The 18180-nt window shown below is 43.3% G+C and overlaps 1 protein-coding gene and 1 pseudogene across 2 annotated transcripts in view; both read left to right on the plus strand.

Moving 5' to 3' along the window:
- The window catches only part of MEGF11 (multiple EGF like domains 11), a 1692327-nt gene that overhangs the window by 465364 nt on the left and 1208783 nt on the right, over window positions 1-18180 (plus strand). For both annotated transcript variants that reach the window (XM_069222897.1, XM_069222898.1), the window contains exons 3-4: window positions 1788-1889; window positions 7499-7599. In XM_069222897.1, coding sequence (XP_069078998.1) covers window positions 1788-1889; window positions 7499-7599 — 203 coding nt within the window. The remainder of the gene's footprint in view (window positions 1-1787; window positions 1890-7498; window positions 7600-18180) is intronic.
- Window positions 3184-3302, plus strand: LOC138286328 (5S ribosomal RNA; annotated as a pseudogene).

Here is an 18180-nt window from a genome sequence, read left to right on the forward strand (position 1 = left end):
ACTGGAATGGTAGAGAACAGGATGCCAAGATAATTATTGTGTATCCACTGTCTGGTTGCTGACGGTTCTTGCATTGTCCTTCCAGACCTCTGTCTCTGAGTTTTCCTTGTAAAACTTCGGGCACATTTGAGAGGGGAAGAGCAGGGTGCCAAGAGAATTATTGATTGTGTATTCACTTTCTGGTTGCTGAAGAACACTGCATTTGTCCTACCAGACTTCTATCTGTGTTTATTGTGGGTACAATGACTGCTTTAAACTGAATTTTATGTTGGATGTGGGTGAACACCAGGATTACCATATTACACCTCCCTCCCCCCACACACAACCCCTGCCCTCAGAGCACAGGTTTAGCATAGGTGATGTCTTTTGCCATCTTAAAAATGCCCGATGTGGGTAGGGTTGCCTTTGGTGCTTTTAATCTATTGGTTAGGAGATGCTCAGGAGTCATTCCCATCCACTAGCTAGTGCAATGTATAAATGTGGCATCTCCATGCACCCACTGACGAAGAAAAGAGGAGGACTGAGCTTGCTGCCTGTGACCACAGAGGCACCTTAAAGGACTGGACCAGCTCCCTCTTGTCCCAGAACAAGGAAGGGCACTCCTAGCGTCATAAGTCTTACCTTCTGATCAACCTAAAAGGATACAACAAGAGGCCTTTCCTGCAGCTGCCCAGCTGACCAGTGGAAACTGGCCCTGGACTGGAATCTGCTCTTGGCCCTCTGTCAGACACCCTGTTGATCTCTAAGTGCCTCCCCTACAGCCCTGTGGGGCTTTAGAAGTGTGCTCCTGTATTTGATTGGAACTTAAAGAATAAGTCAGAAGGAAAAATCTTTGACCAGGACAAACCTGTTTAGTCTATCCTACCCACACTCAATAGTGGCCAATCTATTATTGTGCCTGGGCCCCGGTCTGCAGCAACCATTGACTATCATGGTACTTTGTGCTTTTTGGCGCTATTCTCATTTAAAACTTTTAAAAAATTTGAATCTCTGGTTCTCCTTATTGTATTTTTGTATTTTTTGTTTATTAAATATGATTTTATTTGTCTAATTATGTTTAATTTTTTATTGTATTGTATATTCACTTTGTTACTGTTTTTACTGCATACATACTTCACTCTTTGTCCTAAGTTAAGCCTTTGTGCTCTGTGCTATAGCTACCAGGAGGTTGAGCTCAGCTAATATAGTGACCCTAAGGGTTCCCGCTGACATGGTTATGATTATTCCTTGAGATGGATAGCCACCCCCCAATTAATATTACATTTTCGTACATGTACCACTTAGCATTCTTTTTGATGAAAGTGTGTAATACTCTAATTCTTCCATAAGTAAGTCTTCACCATAATAATACCATTAATAAACAGGAGCTCTCATCCTCAGCAAATTGGCATATCACAATGCACAAAATGATGCTGTAAACGAAGGTAAAGTCAAGTGCATGCCAAAATCCGTCTATGAGCATCTCACTGTGAGGACTAACGGAGACACTTTGGGTCTTAGCACAAATGGTGAGATGGTCCTAATTATCCAAAGTAATCATGTTTACCACTGCTATAGAGCAAGGGCATGGAAATGTGAGAGCTCTCCGTTTCCTTACCACATGGAGCAATGCTCAGCGAGTCAATTCAGGGTTATCACACATGGGTACCTACAAAAAATGACTTTTTTGTAAAGTTTAATCTGTAATTGAATTGGTGTGCTCGGTTGTGGATCCTTGGCCACCAGTGGCACCATTCAATCCACCAAAAAAAGCTAAATACATGATTTTGTGTTTTGTTTGCTTCCAGCTATGCCGTCACTGTGCAGGAGTCCTACGCTCACCCCTTCGATCAGATTTACTACACAAGGTGCACCGACATACTCAACTGGTTCAAATGTACAAGGCACAGGTGAGTGTGAGCTGGAGTGGGTGTCAAGAGGCAAGGGGTGGGGGGTTGTTAACTGCCCTTTTTGACTACCTCCTAACTATCTCTTAATATCTTTCACATCGTACCATGGTACTTTTCAAGTTAAGGGTCCTTGCATATAGCATTTGAGGGCTCAACAAAGACTTACAAAAAAACTGCGCACCTCCTGAACCTTCACACACACTGACTATTCCTGCAAGAGGCCATCTTATGGTGTGTGCGTGCCCCCCTCCCCACTCATGGGGTATGCTTCTGGATGCATTTTGGGCCTCCTTTGAGCTCGCTTCCCCTAAGCTATACCACACCTGCTCTATATTTCCAGTAATGCCCTTCCACACATTTAGTGAATGCCTTTCCTGATCCATCATATACCCTGTGTGCTTGACATCACCTAGGGCTCTCACACTCACATGCTGTGTACGTCTTCTCTGAACTCTCACAAGACAAGTTGTGTATTTCTGGAAGGTCTGTGATTGTGAGGTATCTGTGGCTTAATTTGTAAAGTTGTTGACTGCTACGGCGCATTCTGAAATGTATAGCTATATGTAAAATGCAATGATTCTTGTTGACCTTGATCAGTGAGATGGGTCTAATCTAATCCTGCATACTAACAGGCAAGAGAAATGGGCTATACCCCTCAGCTGGGATGGCCATTGTCTATTGCAGGTTCCAAGGCACTGTGACAATCCATCTGGCCATGCATTACTGCACGAGAACCCACTGCTGCCAGGTAGCATGGATAGGCAGCAAGAAAGGTTTGAGTGGTGCAGACTGCCATACTTCATAACCCCACACATGATTCTCGTTGTAAAACATCAGTGTCCATTATCAGGACCCTTTCATTGTAGTCGGTGAAAAAGGGGCCTGTCCTCTGTAGTCGATGAGTTGCTTGTGGGAATCCAAAGGGGGCATGGGATCATCAAGATAACGGGCTCCTAATTAGATGGCATCCTGTGGTCTGTTCATGTAATCATTTGTGGCAGTGAACCCCTGCTGACTATTCGAGCTCTAAAAGTTAGGTGGTACCAATGTTCTTCGTTTGCATCAAGTGGGAGTGTTGGCCTAGGGCAAAGGAAGGAGGCCAAATAGTCTCCAAAATGTGGATGAATCGGGCTAGCACAAAGAGGCAGCAATGTCTCCTAGATGGTACATTACTCTGTTTGGTAACAAGCCAAGGTATTGACTCCGAAATTGATAAGATGACCAACCAATGTCCTAGTTATTGATTCAATAAATCCGCGGAATTAGTAGCCTACATCACCTGGTTTTCCCATCCTTATACAGCCTTACCACCCTGAAAGCACCTGCTCTCGTCTGATGTCAGATGTTAAGCAGGGTCGGGCCTGATTAGTACCTGGATGGGAGACTGCCTGGGAATGCTGGGTGCTGTAGGCTTATTCGGACGATTCACGGAACTAGTAACTAGGACATCAGTTGGTCATCTTATCAATTTCGGGGTCAGTATAGAGACTTTCAAAGAACCATAGTTTACATCACTTAGATTATATTTGATGCTGCAAACCTATTGAAATAGCCTTGAGGAAGTCCCAGGTGGGGGGCTGAAACACACGTCCGCTGAAGGATTCTATGAAATATCTTTTTGATGAATGATGTGACTTCATCAGTCTGAACTGTACTTAAGAAAAAGTAACCTTTAGCTTTATACCACATCAAGACTTGGATGACTTCTTTGAATAAATGATGAACAAAGAGCAAACTTGGTTATATATAAAGCCTTTTGGACGTTGGCTAGGTGGCATTAGATACTGAATTTACACTTATGAGTGCTCCACTATACAACGGGTTTTGGACTGCTTTTTTGAGTGGAACCTACTAATCACAGGCACGGATGCAAGAGATAAAACGACTTTTCAAAGGGACTGCCTCCAGTGTCAGAACATGAGACCCCATCTCCTGAGAAAGACGAGCATGGGTCAATCTCTGGGACTTCTCGGCTCCAGCAATCCAGGGGTCCACTAAAGAGGTGCAGGCAGGACTCCTATTTGCCCGCGTAAGCACCAAAGATGAATGGTGCCCCGATGAGACCGCTTTAAAGGAAAGGCTTCACCTCGCAATCTGCAGCAAGATCAAACAGTTCTGAAAGCCTTGACGGTCTTTGTGCAGCACCAACCGCTGCATTTCACAGTCAAAACGTGTTTTATTTTTATTAAAGTACCAACTAGGATTGTTCTTTGTCATTTGGGTTAAACGACTTGGGCCATGACAGAATATGGACTTAACGCATTAGAGGCCTACCTAACTATTCACAGGCTAATGTTGCCCTCCACAGCTGGTTTGGGGTAGGAGAGCAGAGAACTAGAGCCAAAACATGTCTTACCAAGCGACCGCTAGGCACTCCCCATGCGAGAAGAACCCTCGCCTTCAGATTCATGATGGAGCTACAAGAGAGCCCTCGGAGGCTAACAGCAACAAAGCTTTTCAGTAGCAAAAGGCACCCCTAAAAGGAAGACGAAGTGCTGATCTAGTAAATTGGAGGAGCCCATGTGTACTTTACCATTCCTCAGAAACCGTAGATATTCGATGCATGTTTTGTCTCCTATCACCTCAAACGTGACGAAACACAAAGTGTAAAAAAGCTGCAAGCTGCCAGGAACCTACAAGGTTATCGTACTAAGGGCAGACTACATCCACGATCTGGTTATACATGTAGAAAAGGTACCTAAAGCGATATGTTGCAGTGTCCGAATCCCCAAAGTCTCTCCAAAGGAAATAAGTTGCAGCAAGTGTGACATTCAGCGCGGCTCCATTAGTAAGTAACAAAGAGCAGCTCAGAAGGATCTCACCTTGATGCACAACAAGTGGAACGTCAGAACAGCACCACTCAATACAGCAACCTCAAGAAATCCTAAGCTAGTTCTGGGCACACACCTTGCTATTTTTAGGTTTTGCGAGGAGGACAGACGCCCCGCCCTTCCTTCACAACAAAACAAGTCTCATTAGAGCCAATAGGCGGGTCTTGTTTTTTAAAGTTATCCTCTCCCGAATGCATACAGGTAGGAGGATGGGCAGGGATCACAGTAATTCTGAAGAAAGCATACGACCTATAGATAGCTACTAATACAGGGAGAAATATCTTAACTAGTAAACAATGGGCAGAAAGACCCTTATAACCTGACCCTAAGTATTTACACGAGTGGAAAAACTAATGAAATGCTCATCCAACTCAACTATACACAATTTGAGTAGCAACAGTACTCTGGGTGGAAAATAAAAGCCTCACATAAAACAAAAATGTTTCCAACAAATAAAAAAAAACTCATTGAGCTCATGATGCAGCAACCTAGCAACATCAGTTTCTGGCAAGGAGTGACCCCAGTGATGACCCGTATCACCTATTGTGCCTGAGCGATCTGTGTCATTTCAAGGGAAGGCACAAGAAAGGGATCTACCTAATACTAGGTCCAGGTGAATTAGGGAGTACCTAATTTTCCTTTGTGTCTTATTGCTCTTTGGTTTAAAGGCTGTAAGGAGACAACATTTGGATCATTGGATGCTTTCATTCAGGAAACCAGGACTGGGATTCTAAGGTTATGTTACAGCCTTTCCGAAAATTCAGAAGAAATTGCAACAGGTTATTGAATCACAGATGGTAGCACTTGTTGGGCGTAGTCTGAGTATTTGTGAGTCATGTAGATCATAATGGTGTGTGGTCTAATTGAGTACAAGGGGAAGAGAACAGGGAGTCTGGAGTGAAGGAAAAGGGCGTCGTCAAAGTGAATGATGTGGGTCATGTGAAGAGGAGTCAGTGGAAAAGTCAGAGTGCAAAGGGACATGATTTAGTTAGAAGTGAAAAAGTGAACCCTGAATGTTGGGTGCTGGGAGGCTGTAAATCAGCAAGATCTTAGTTCGGCTTGTGTGACAATGAGTGTCTGGCCTTGCAAGCTGCCCAGCAGGTATAATGGTTGTGTGGCTGTTGCTACTTAACACTTGTGGGTGCTTCCTTAAAAAGGTGCTCCACAACACCGCATCCTGATGTTTATTTGTTACAACCCTTTCTACGAATGCCTGTTTTATAAAATATCGAATATAAACTTTAGTGTGTTCAAGACGTGATATTTAAAAGTACTTTTGTAAGACTGTGTCAGGGGCTGAGATATGTTAGGAAAGACTTTCAATGGACAAGATACGGCACTCAGAGGAGGCATTCTTATATTATCTCTTCTGCCACAAAAGCTTATAAGTCTCCCTATACCACGGATGTATAATATACATTGCTCCAACATATGATATTTCCTGCAAATAGTCCTTAATTGTGAAATGGCTTAATGAAAAAGAGTCATAGAAGACATCTATGTAGAAAGGGGTATGTCGAGAGCTGGACTGGCATTTGGGAAGGAGATGTTACCATGCCAGACATGTTTTGGTAGAGCCTGTCACATCTCAGGAATGTTTTATTTATTTTTTTGGCAATACAAATTCAACAAAGCCGTGGGAAAAAAGTGGCATTGCTTCAGCTCCAGAGGAAACACAAGTTTGTCAGCAGGGTCGAGACGGAGATAGCACTGGCTTGATCTCTGGTTTGGAGCCTACATACACCATTAATATTTGCTCACTTGAACTGATCTAACTACATTTGTGGTGGGTTATGTAGACTTTCCATCAGTTTCATGAGGGGCGGAATGAACGGTCTTGCCTGTTGGGCTTTAGCGTTCACAGAACACTCTACAGATGGAATAATGGCTGTATTTGTTCTGATGGGTATTTTGTTCTCCTAAACCTGGGTGGTGCACGTGCCAACTTCATTGTTTATCTCTGCCCCCTATTATATCTTCATGTACTTTATGCTGGTGGTAGTGACAGAGCCATGGATGATCCAGCCAAAAGGTTATAAAGTAACCCAATAAGTTTTCTTAGCCATCAAGAGCCTAACCATGTTTTTTCAGAACATAAATGTCGAATTCAGTTAGTGGATAAACATACATACCAAAGAGCTTTTCTCATAGAGTGCATATAATGGATTTGAGTCCTTGAGGGTCCTTTTAAGATCATTGTAGTACAAAATGTGTTGGGTGACAGTAATTCAGTTATAAACTTTGGATACACTCTCCATAGTCCACGGGGTGTCTAGGATAGAGCAGTAAATATATTTATCTAATGTAATATAATTTCCATTCATACACCTACTCCAGGTGTGATTCGATGCATGTTATTCCCAATGAGTGTGAAAGCATGGGCTCCCCTTGTCTCTGCAGGGTTGGAAGCCAGTACAAAGATTTATGGCATATATTAGGCCCAGAAGAGCTGCATGCTGGACATAATGCAATTATGAATGCAAGGTATCTGCTGTGGAGTAGAGCCGACTCTCTCCCAGGAGCGCAGGTGATCCTAATGTGCAAGGACAGAGCCATGTCCGTGGCAGGGAGCAGAACGTGCTGCATATTTTGCAAGCTTGAAAGTTCTTGATTGATTTTTTTCCCCCGCATTGTGTTTTTTAATATCTAAGAACCTCATACATTTTTAAGCTGGTAGTGCAATGATATCGTTGTTATAATTGATCGCAAATGGAATTCCAAAGTCGCCCATTGATTTTCACTCTTCTCAGACATGTTATTTTATGTCTTGTGATGCAGGATCAGTTATAAGACGGCCTACAGGAGGGGGCTGAGGACCATGTACCGCCGCCGCTCGCAGTGCTGCCCGGGATATTATGAGAGTGGAGACTTCTGCATACGTGAGTATATGTTGGCTTGTGGCACTTGGAATTCAATGTCAAAGTAAGGCTGACACTAAAGTCTAGGGATTCAATAGAGCACAGGCTGCAGAAGGGGCATCACAGACACCAATATATTGCATAATGTCTCGTGAATGTTAGTCTCCACATACCACATTTAGTTTTCATGTCAAATGGAAACTATTGACTCCCATAGACTTGACATTGTCAGTGGGAGCCAGTCTCACCATGATTATGAAGAACTAGACGGCAAGCTCTGTATTGAAGTACAGGTCTTGCAGGTTCAGTACACCACTAACATTCAGACACACAAGGTAATTAGAGGAATGCTTGCAATAAGTTTAATCACTGGCAAGTGCTCAGGGTAGCACTACAACCTTTTGTTCTTTGGCCCACCATTCCACCTCAAATTAGACCCAGCCATATGCAAATCAGCCTTAGTCCTGCTCCAATAGGAACAGTACAGCCTGAACTGCCTAGCAAGGTCCTCTTCAAACCGAAATAGAATCAACCAAAGACTGGTGTCAGCCTGATTAGGCCTCTTCAGTTAGGTGTAAGTGGGTTTAAGTGGCACAGTGATCAAGAGACCCACGTCTGGACTTAACCTTGGTCACTTATGGGGTTACATCAAAAGCACAAATTGTGATGGGAGGAGTGCTTAACCACTTGCAATTGCTCGGATAGCATTCCAACACAGCATTCTTTTGCCTACCATATACCTCACATTAGACCCACCCATATGCAAATCAATCTTGGTCTTGCTCCTGTAGGAACAGTTGTGATTGGGTCTCTTTAGTTGCTGTAGCTTGGCTCTTTAATGCAGATATTCCTTCCATCACCTTATGATTGTTTGACCACTAACAATTCACCAGATAATGTTAACACATCAGACAACAATGGGCTTTCAGAGTGTGTAATTGTGAATCACAACACACTAAGAAGCAAAATCTTAGAGAAAATAAAACCCCTTTTATTTCATAAAACCGAATCCCATCCTCTGTCACTACATAATATGCAAAGAAATACAGTTCCTGCACTCAATCAAAGTTATTGCAGTTGATAATTCACACAATCAATGGGGTGATTACACTGAGAACACTGGCTGTGAAAAGAAGTGAATAGATTCTTAAACAGTAAAACAGTTCAACAAAATCTCCCATTTTTTTTATTGTAATACGGTAAGAGAACAGGTTGGGTGACTAGCTGTGGACTCTTCTCTAGCAAAACAGTTCAAAAACAGACAAACCCACAATTCAGCAGGTAACAGTGCTTCAAAAAAGGGGTCCCATTCACCAAATCAGTACCAATTAATTGAATGGCATCAAGAAAAAACACTTCCAAATATTTATTTCACCTCCTATGATAAGAGCCATGTCAGATTCTGTGATTGAGAGAGCAATGGCTGAGCATTACTGTTATGCACCAAGCAAGTATCCTACCTGATTTATACAGGTTGCTAATGTGCGAGTCGCAAAACCTGATGTACAACAGTGTCAATGACACTGTTTGCGATTCCCAATGGGGTCGCAAATGACTTGCCTCATGAATATTCATGAGGTAAGTCGCAATTTGCGACCCCATTGGGAATGGCCACCCTCACAGGGACGGTGGCCGGCTGGAGACAGCAGACCACCATGTCTGTGACTGCTTTTAAATAAAGCAGTTTTTTTTATTTTGAAATGCAGCCTGTTTTCTTTCAAGGAAAATGAGATGCATTTCAAAATGAAAAATGAAAAGTTGTCTTTTCATTTTTTGCAGAGCAGGCAGTGGTCCGTGGGAATGGCATCAAGAAAAAACACTTCCGTCCGTGGGACCACTGCTGGCTCTGAAAAAATATTTTCGCTGCCATTCACAAACGGGAAGGGGTCATATGAGGATCCCTTCCTATTTGCAAATGGGTTAACACCAATTTGAAACTGGTGCTAACTGCGATTGTTTTGCGACTGCATTCGTGGTCACAAAACAATCATACATGGGACTGTAACTCACAATTTGGAAGGGAACACCTCTTCCTAATTGTGACTCACAGACCTTTTTGCAATTCGGTAAATAGATTACCGAATCGCAAAAATGGGTCTGTACATCCCAAATAGCATTTTTCAAGTCGTAAATGGCCCGATTCACCGTTTGTGACCTAAAAAATGCTTCGTACATCTGGCCCTTTGTATCTTCGCAAGAATAGTCTGTGCCAGGTATCACCATGATGGAAGTTACTGTGCCCACAGGGATTGTAAAGGTTGAGAAGGAGCTGGTGTACCCAGGTTGTGCCTTTTTAGCTTCTGCATCACAATGACAAAGCCTTGTATCTTGATTACCCCTGAAAATATATACTCCTCCTTTGAGCCACCTCTTTTGATAATAATAATGTTAGATTTAGGAGCCTTTTGCTTCTTCTCTTACTTAGTAGGCAAACTTGTAACAACTGAAACTCCAGCAAATAAACAGCACACACAGCCCACTACAAAGAAAACCATGAATCTCAGTAAATACCTAACAAATGCATAACAAAAGCAGTGGAAGGTAAGGGAAGAAAGCAGCAACATCATCCTGTTCAATAGAGCATCAACAACTTCTGATTGTGAGGTAATGTTTTACCCCAGTAACGGAGTTGGACTGGATAAAGAAAAAGGGGTCCCAGTAACGAGCGAAGCCCACTTTATGGAGTATTAAAGTCGTGGAGTTTAAGGAAAATTAGTGGTAAGTGACATATTTTTAAAAAAAACTATGAGTTAGTAATAGTACACAAAATGGTTAGATTTGTAGGCATTGTTAAAGGAGTGATTGGGTATATCAACCAAAAACAGAAATTTTGGGGTAAAATAGTGGCCTATAATGGGACATGAATGAGTTCACGCAAAGCAAAGCTGTGTATTTTCATTTGACCCCAGCATGCTTGCCAACATAGAGGCTTCATTGTCGCTACAGGCCACCTGTATTAGCTCTTGGTAGTAATGGCAGTTATGAACTAAGCCTTAAGAAACCAGCCCCCGTCGGGAAAACTGCCCATTTGGTGGCCATAAATGCGAAACTATCCCCTATGTTGTCACATGGCTCATTCGTTCCCCCGGTAGAATTATTGCATTGTTAGGTAAAAATATTATTAAATGTGTTAATTCTATTTTTAATCTGGGATCTTCCACATTGCACTGTAGAATGTGTGTTGCATTTGGATTGTAAAAAGAAGGGTGACCCTTGTTAGCTTGGGTATCAATATCTACTCATGTAAATGGCCAACAAGGAGCTCATTTAAGTGAAACCATAATGGTTATTTCTTGATTATTTATACATTTATGCGAAAAGACACATAAAACCAACCAAAGGATTTATGTGAGCAATAGAAATAGAATGCATCAGAAGGTGTACACATATGAACACATACATGCATGGGCTTTATAGTTAAACCAAAAATGGAAAAAGTCAGCAATGGGGTACATCAACTAGCAAATGCCATATACTGATCATATACAAAAGGTAAATAACAAACATATGAATGAGTCCCCTTTTATAAATGTATGATACTCTGCCCTTTGAGTTGAAAGTACTTCATAGAATATAACACTTAATTACAGATTCAGTTCTCTTAGTCCTTTTTGATTTACCAAATAATCAAGACCATCTTCAGGGCTGTATGGGATTCATTTTTAAATCTCTAATAAATGTAGACGCATTTTATGGAGGAATGAAACAAACTGGTAAGTGTCCAAATGAGGGGGGGAATACATGCGGTGAACAATTTTTAAGCCGGTGCTTTGTGTCCATCATTCAAATTTTGTGTATGGCTAATGTATTCCTACTCCTAAAAGGAATAATCACACATTAGAATTAGTGTTTTTCAGAGGAAGAAAATTCTAAGGCTAGAGGCACAAATCGCTGAGCAACAGAAAGGCTTTTGAGCACTCACCTGTGTGATAAATGCAGAAAATATGTGTGATCTAGGGAGCAGCTAGAGCACAAGTGGCAGAGACACAACCATTAAATCTCTGCCATGTAAGCTTTTTACCATGCCAAAAGAGCTATCCGGATTAGCATCTTATGCTCTAGTCCATGGGTACTCGCAAACATTTCCCCGAGGGCCACAAAACACTGTCTGTGGCATGCCCGAGGGCCGCACTGGTGCCAGTAGGCCGAGAGTAGGAGGGTGATGGAAGGTGGGCACGAGGGTGTGCGCAAAGTAAGGTAAAACGCTCATGCATTTAGACACTTTTTTGAAGTTTGCTAACAGTTTGTCATGTTCTTACATGTCTAGTGAAAGATATCGTTAAAACTCAATAAATTTGTTCCTAAAGATAAGTTGTCTAGGCCTCTTAGTTAAAGTGTAAATAAAGTATGCCCATTTCACAGCTTTACGATTTTTTCTGCGTTGTCAAGTGATCAGCAGCCCAGTGCTGTTGTTCACAAAGGGGCCGCAATTAAAGGTCAGGAGGGCCGCATGCGGCCCCCGGGCCGTACTTTGAGTATCCCTGCTCTAGTCTTTAGGTATTGTCTCGTTTTAGTTTTTGCCTTTAACAAATGAGTAGCAAGTTACAACTGCAGTAATTTTCACGGCTTTTGGAAACATGTACAGTAAATATGTGCTTTATATGGTCTAGAAGGCAGGGTGTGCTGTTGACCCAGTACATGTTATAATTTATTTGTACTATGTGTCACTGTCAAGGTTGCTTCAGAGTGGTCATAATTTCTTTTAAATTGTGAATATCCATGTGCAAAATTGTAGTTGCATGTGATCCCTGATTAAGATGAGATGATCCTGTTTTATCGTAACATATATATATATGCCTAAATACACGGTAACACAGTACCCTTTTAGATCCACTTCCTCAAAGGACAACCTCTACTGGATGCGCCCGTTGCTTCACCTACTACTGTCGTATAATGTGCTTTGATACTCTTGGTGATCAAAACTATAGTTCTGCGAGAAACACTATTACTAGGTACTAACTATATATTGTTTACAGCAATGGTGGAACATCACCCTACTCTAAAAAAATGTTCTCCTGCCCATTACTGTTGCCTTTACGCTGCCTTGTAGTCTAAGCTCCTGCATTATGGCTGCCAGTAAGTATAGCTTGCACTCATGGTCCTCTGGCATACTGCCCACGTAGGGCCTTCTCCAAGTAATTTTTTGTGCATCCACCCTCGCTTCTATTGTTAAACATTGGCACCAGGTTCATTCCTCCAAATCACTTATTCAAAATATGTATTGCAGGCATTACTGACCTATGTGACACCCCCGTCAACCTTAAACTCTCTACTAACTGAAATGTCACCAACCTGCCATGCCCCTCTCAGCGGCTCAAGGCAGTTTAGCTCGGACCTTACTTTGCATTTGTGGGCCAGGGCACTTGGAGTCAGGTAAGCACGCTGATGCAGAAGATGCCAGTCCATGTGGGCTGAATATCTCTGCATCTCTCTTGTCTGGGGTCAGGTAGGTGGCGTTGGCTAGTGCTCTTCATGCTACGCCTATAGGGATCTTGAGATCGGCCAGAGGACATATTGTGGACAAAGGGCCTCCTTGCTGCCCTATAGATATGCTCCTCTTTTTGCACTTGTTTGTCCCTCATCCATGCGTCAGTGGTAATGGTCCATGTCTCTCTTCCTTGCACCAATCAAGGCTTGGCACCCACAAAGGCAACAAAGGAGCAGTGATTTTGATCCTCATCTTTTTAGCTTCCTATGGGGCTGGAATTCGACTCTTACCTGCTACATTCTTGCCAGGATCTAGTTGTTTCCTGCTTTTCTACATCCTGCTCCGAATGTTGAACATTCTTGCTCCTGAGATTTCTGTTTCTTTGTGACCCATTTCCAGGATATATTTATTTTCTTTCTGTTTACTACTTGATTGAGATCTAAGACTCATGTATATTTAGGTAGAACCTTCTAGGACTCTCTGAGGCTTAGCCTCTAGGTAATGGTAGAGTTAAAGTTATGGCTTGGTTAGGATCAATTAGTTATTTTCTGTGGACTGAGTTAGGATCTTATTCTTACTCTCTTCGGTTCTGTTCCTTGGATTTTATCTTTGAAGTTATTACTAAAAGAACTTTGTGTTTGGAGGTGGGGCCGAGTGGTCTAAAACTATTTCATGCACTTATAATTAAATTGTGGTCCATTTCGCATTTTAAACTGAAGACCTGCTGATAGGCAGTTCACAATAGGGTTTCAAAACAACTCGCATGGTTCAAGCCATCATCTTGGCACATTCCCTTTTTAATCACCTGCACAGTTTGTGTTTGGACTTGCTTGTGGGTGGCATGGTGAGGCGTCCATTATTCTGGTAGCTGATTTCCTGAAATGGGAGTTTTGTGTGTATGGCATGACATCACCTCACACGTTCTCCCTCATCCATTGCAACAAAAAATTAATATCCTAAATATAACCTCCTTCCTCAGCCCGCTATCAAAACCTTGGTCTCCACTGATTTCACCCTCATTAGTGGCAGACTTACATACCCTACTTTTGCTTTTGCATCACAGACAGCAAACCTGGACAAATTGCCATCACCCATAAACAAGTCATAACCTCCAATATACGTGACCTTTTCTTGAGGTAGTCTTCTGTGGTCACTGCCTATAACCTTAAACTTAATTCCAATATACCCTTCATCATCTTAAAGCACTAATGTCCCACTAAGCGTGACCCCATTGCACCTATTTATGTTCCAATATTTTCATTACTATTTCACTACCTAGCAAAATCCCCCTCCTGGGTATTTCACAGAGTGGTACTGACTCCAATGCACATGGCTCGGGCTCCCACTGACTCCTGTATCTCTTGGTATTGTCCCACATTGTGCCTAGACAGACATGTTCCACATTTTTGGCCTCGTCCTTATACAGGAGATTATTCGTTCCTCCAGCACCCCTCTACAATACCTCTTAATTAGCTGTTTCCTCCTCTCTTTCCTTGTTGGCCAATCACCTTACAAGTGCAACTCCAAAATTCTACACCTTTTCAATACTCACAAGCTTATTCTTTGACTCTTCTTCCTTCAGGGCTGCCTTAATTCATCCCACTACCTTGAAGATGCCCAAATCTACTATCATCTTTCACTATCACCTCTCACTAAAGTATGTGATATAATCTTCAAGGCATAAACCACTGGTTTACACCAGAACACCATAATCTCAAACGTAAAAGGCAAACTTCAGTGCCTCATCCACACAGGCAGATACAGAAGATAATTAAAAAGCAGTGCTATCCCAATACAACACCCTACCTACTTTTTAGGATCGTTGCTATGGTTTTAGCTACAGTGTGAAAACAGGCATTTCATGGTTCCCATCAATGACAAAGAGGCCACATTTGGTGGTTCTAGGCCTAAATTGCTGTCAGTCTGCTAATGTCACCAGAGGCAGCTGCTTAATGTTATCTTGACCTCTATCCTACCCTTTCCATCTTCCAATAACTCAACTAAGCTCTTACTTCAAAGTCCTGAGTAAGGTTATCCCCAGCCAAGCAGAACATGCACCAAACTCAACAACCTTCTGATGTCATCCATCACACTTTGATGGACAAACATTCTAGCATTTAGCATAAGATCCAAACATCTCCAGTGCCTCTTGTGGAAAATTAAAGTGCACCATTCTAGCCACCATGGCACTCACACACTCCTCAACAGTAAACTTCTCCAGTCCTCGTTCCGTTATATTTACGCTAAAGTCTTCCTCCACTACATTAGACGTGTGTATCCCTCCATAAACACGCATGTGGCAACCATTCTCAGTGAGATCTCAGATACTTAACTCCTCTCTCTTCACTGGTAACATAGTTCCAACCTTAAACTCTGCCATTATCTCACTATGCCCAAGAAACTGGATTTGACCCTCCAGACTCCCTCTACTATACACCTATTGCCAGCATGAATGCCATTATCCATCATCACATTAGTTTTAGGGAAATTGTATCGATCTGTGAGAAATACAGATGTTTGGCAATGACCCACAGTCCAGTCCATAGAGGTAAAAGGGACTCCCTTATGGTTCATTGGCTCATTTTGGAACGTAGGCTGCAACCTAGAAGCAACATATAAAAAGTATGACGTGGATTTATGAGCATAAACAATACAGATATACAATATAGACTTAAAGGTCCAAATCAAGATTACTAAAACCATGCAAGACGTTAATAAATAATATATTTAAAAAATGGTAAGGGTGGGATTCAATGTTATGGTAAAACCAACTAATCAGAAATAACTTAAAAACACATTAGCATAGCACACGAAAATAACTCCTGTTGCCTAAACTGTCTTTAGGGAAGGAGGTTTGAGTGCACTGAAATAGGTCTCACAGGCCAGAAGTGACCAGGTGGGTCAGTATTCTTGATCTGATGCACGTTTCTGCTCTGATGAGCACTCTTCAGACCCTCAAGGGTCTCCATGACTCTGAGCATCATGGTCCGACAAGACAGTCTTCCAGTTCAGCAGGACTCTTTAACCTTCATAGGACATTTCAGACTTAAACTAATAGGTCTTCTGGGCAGTTTTTATTTAATATCCAGTCCAGGTGGTACAGGTTTCTCTCTGGTTTACTACACTTTGGGTCCAGGACATTTGCAGCTTCCCAGCCCACAGCTCCTTGAAGTAGGCTCATTCCTGTAGGGTATGTTTCCAAAAAAAGACAGGTTCCGATATTTTCAAAGACCAGGACATAGAACTGGCTTCCACAGTTCTGGAACACATGTAATATTAGACAAGCGTAGGGACACTTTCCACTGCTTCCCTGGCAGATAGTAAAAGTCGCCTTGCAGCAGGCAAGTGGGTAAGAAGCAGTGGCGGTTTCTGCATGAGGGCGTCGGGGCTCCGCCCTCGTAACCGTAAGAAAAAAAAAAAAGAAACCCTTGTAACCGTAACAAAAAAAAAAAGTGAAAACAAACTCCCCTAACTCCCTCCCTAAAACAAATGTACACACCTCTTTCTTGCTTGGGGCTGGGGCCTGGCTCGGGGCTACTGTGTCACATGACATGAGACCGGCAGGATCAGGCCCTCCCCTGACTGAGTCTATGTTTGCCGGGCTGACAAGCTCACAGCCTGAGGCCTGTGAGGTCATCAGCTCGGCAAAGACATAGCTCCGAGGACCAGTCTCCACCCCCTATTGACATGTGGATAAAGTTAGCCCCGGGCGCTTCAGGCTGAAGCCCTGTAGCGCTAGGGGCTTCACGTCAGTCAGGAAGTGGAGGATGGTCACCCCACCCTTTCCCAATTCGTCACGGAGGGTGGGTCTAGCCCTGTGACAAGTTGGGAAATGGTGGGCGGGTTTGCAGGGAGTCGGTCTCGGACGGAAGGTAGACTCCCAGCCACACGCCAGGTGCTTGGCAGGCCTCCTGCTGCTCCTGAGCAGCCCAGCCCGCACCAGCAGCAGCGCACATGCGCTCCCTCCACATGGGCTCAGAATCAGCAGCACCACGGCCTCGCCGCACGGCTTCCAGACGCTTTGCGCACGGCTTCCAGGTGCCTCGTGGGCTCCGGCACCGCTGCCACCCTCGCCTTTCTGCTCCTCTCGCCCCCAGAGGACCAGGTGGATGAGACAGGGTGGCACCTGCCTGCCCCCCGGCCTTCCGCGACTCCTTCTGTGGGTAGCCGGGACCCGGAGGAGCCCCTGGGGGCAGAAGACGCCACGTCGCCCCTGGTAATCAGTCTGCCCCTTTTGTTGAAATAATGCTGGGGTGGGGTTACAGGTTTGCGCAAACTTCACTGTAACGAAGTTATTGAATTCCAATTGGAAAAGCTTGCTCTTTGTTGGCGAATGCGTTGTGTTCACGGCCGCTTGCAGAATGCTGGGCCTCATGTCTATGTACTACGGCAGTGCCACACCTGCATCTTTCTGTTTGTGGTGGCTACTCCGCAGCATGCAAGGACTGATCATCCTGTTTAATAAATGTCAGTAAAATATTTTACTCTAGCCATCTCCAGAATACCCTTTGAAATGAAATAGGGTAGGAATTAATAAGCTGGAAATCACTTGTCTGCATGGCGTTGCTTCAGTTTGCTGTAAAGTATTGCCTGGCTGATATGTATGAATTGCTCATACACAGGGAGAGAAGTTTTAATGCTGCTTCGGAAAAGCGTGTAGTTGTTCAGGACACAACTTTCTAAGAGGCCCCCTTTTCAAATGTATTGTGCTCAGCACTGGACGTTGGAATGGCCGTTTTGTGACGTTATCGAATAGATGTGAATTTGCTGTAATCACATATCCTTCTACCCTTCTGACTGGGGTAATACACAGAGGCTTTCAAATCATAGTTTTCTTTGTTATTTTGAGCTACGGGCACGTTTCTTTCTTTTGCAGCCTTCAGGCAGAATATGTTTTATAAGACATTGGAAGCAAGCGCAAAGCTCCTGTCTGGAAGTACGATATACCTCTTGGTGCCAGTGACACTCATCTCATTTCAAATGTATTGTGTTCAGTGCAGCGCATCCACATTCTTAGTTATTCCTGTGTCTGTGCATGTGGGGCGACAACTTCGTCCTTCTTCTGTCGCGTGTGGTAGTTGTTTCCATGGGTGACCGCCAGTGTGCCTCAGACAACTGTGGTGCCTCTGAATGCGTGTTTGTGCAGCGGGGCATATCCAGGAAGAATACATAAA

Source organism: Pleurodeles waltl, chromosome 3_1 (assembly GCF_031143425.1).
Source record: "Pleurodeles waltl isolate 20211129_DDA chromosome 3_1, aPleWal1.hap1.20221129, whole genome shotgun sequence".
Lineage (NCBI taxonomy): Eukaryota > Metazoa > Chordata > Amphibia > Caudata > Salamandridae > Pleurodeles > Pleurodeles waltl.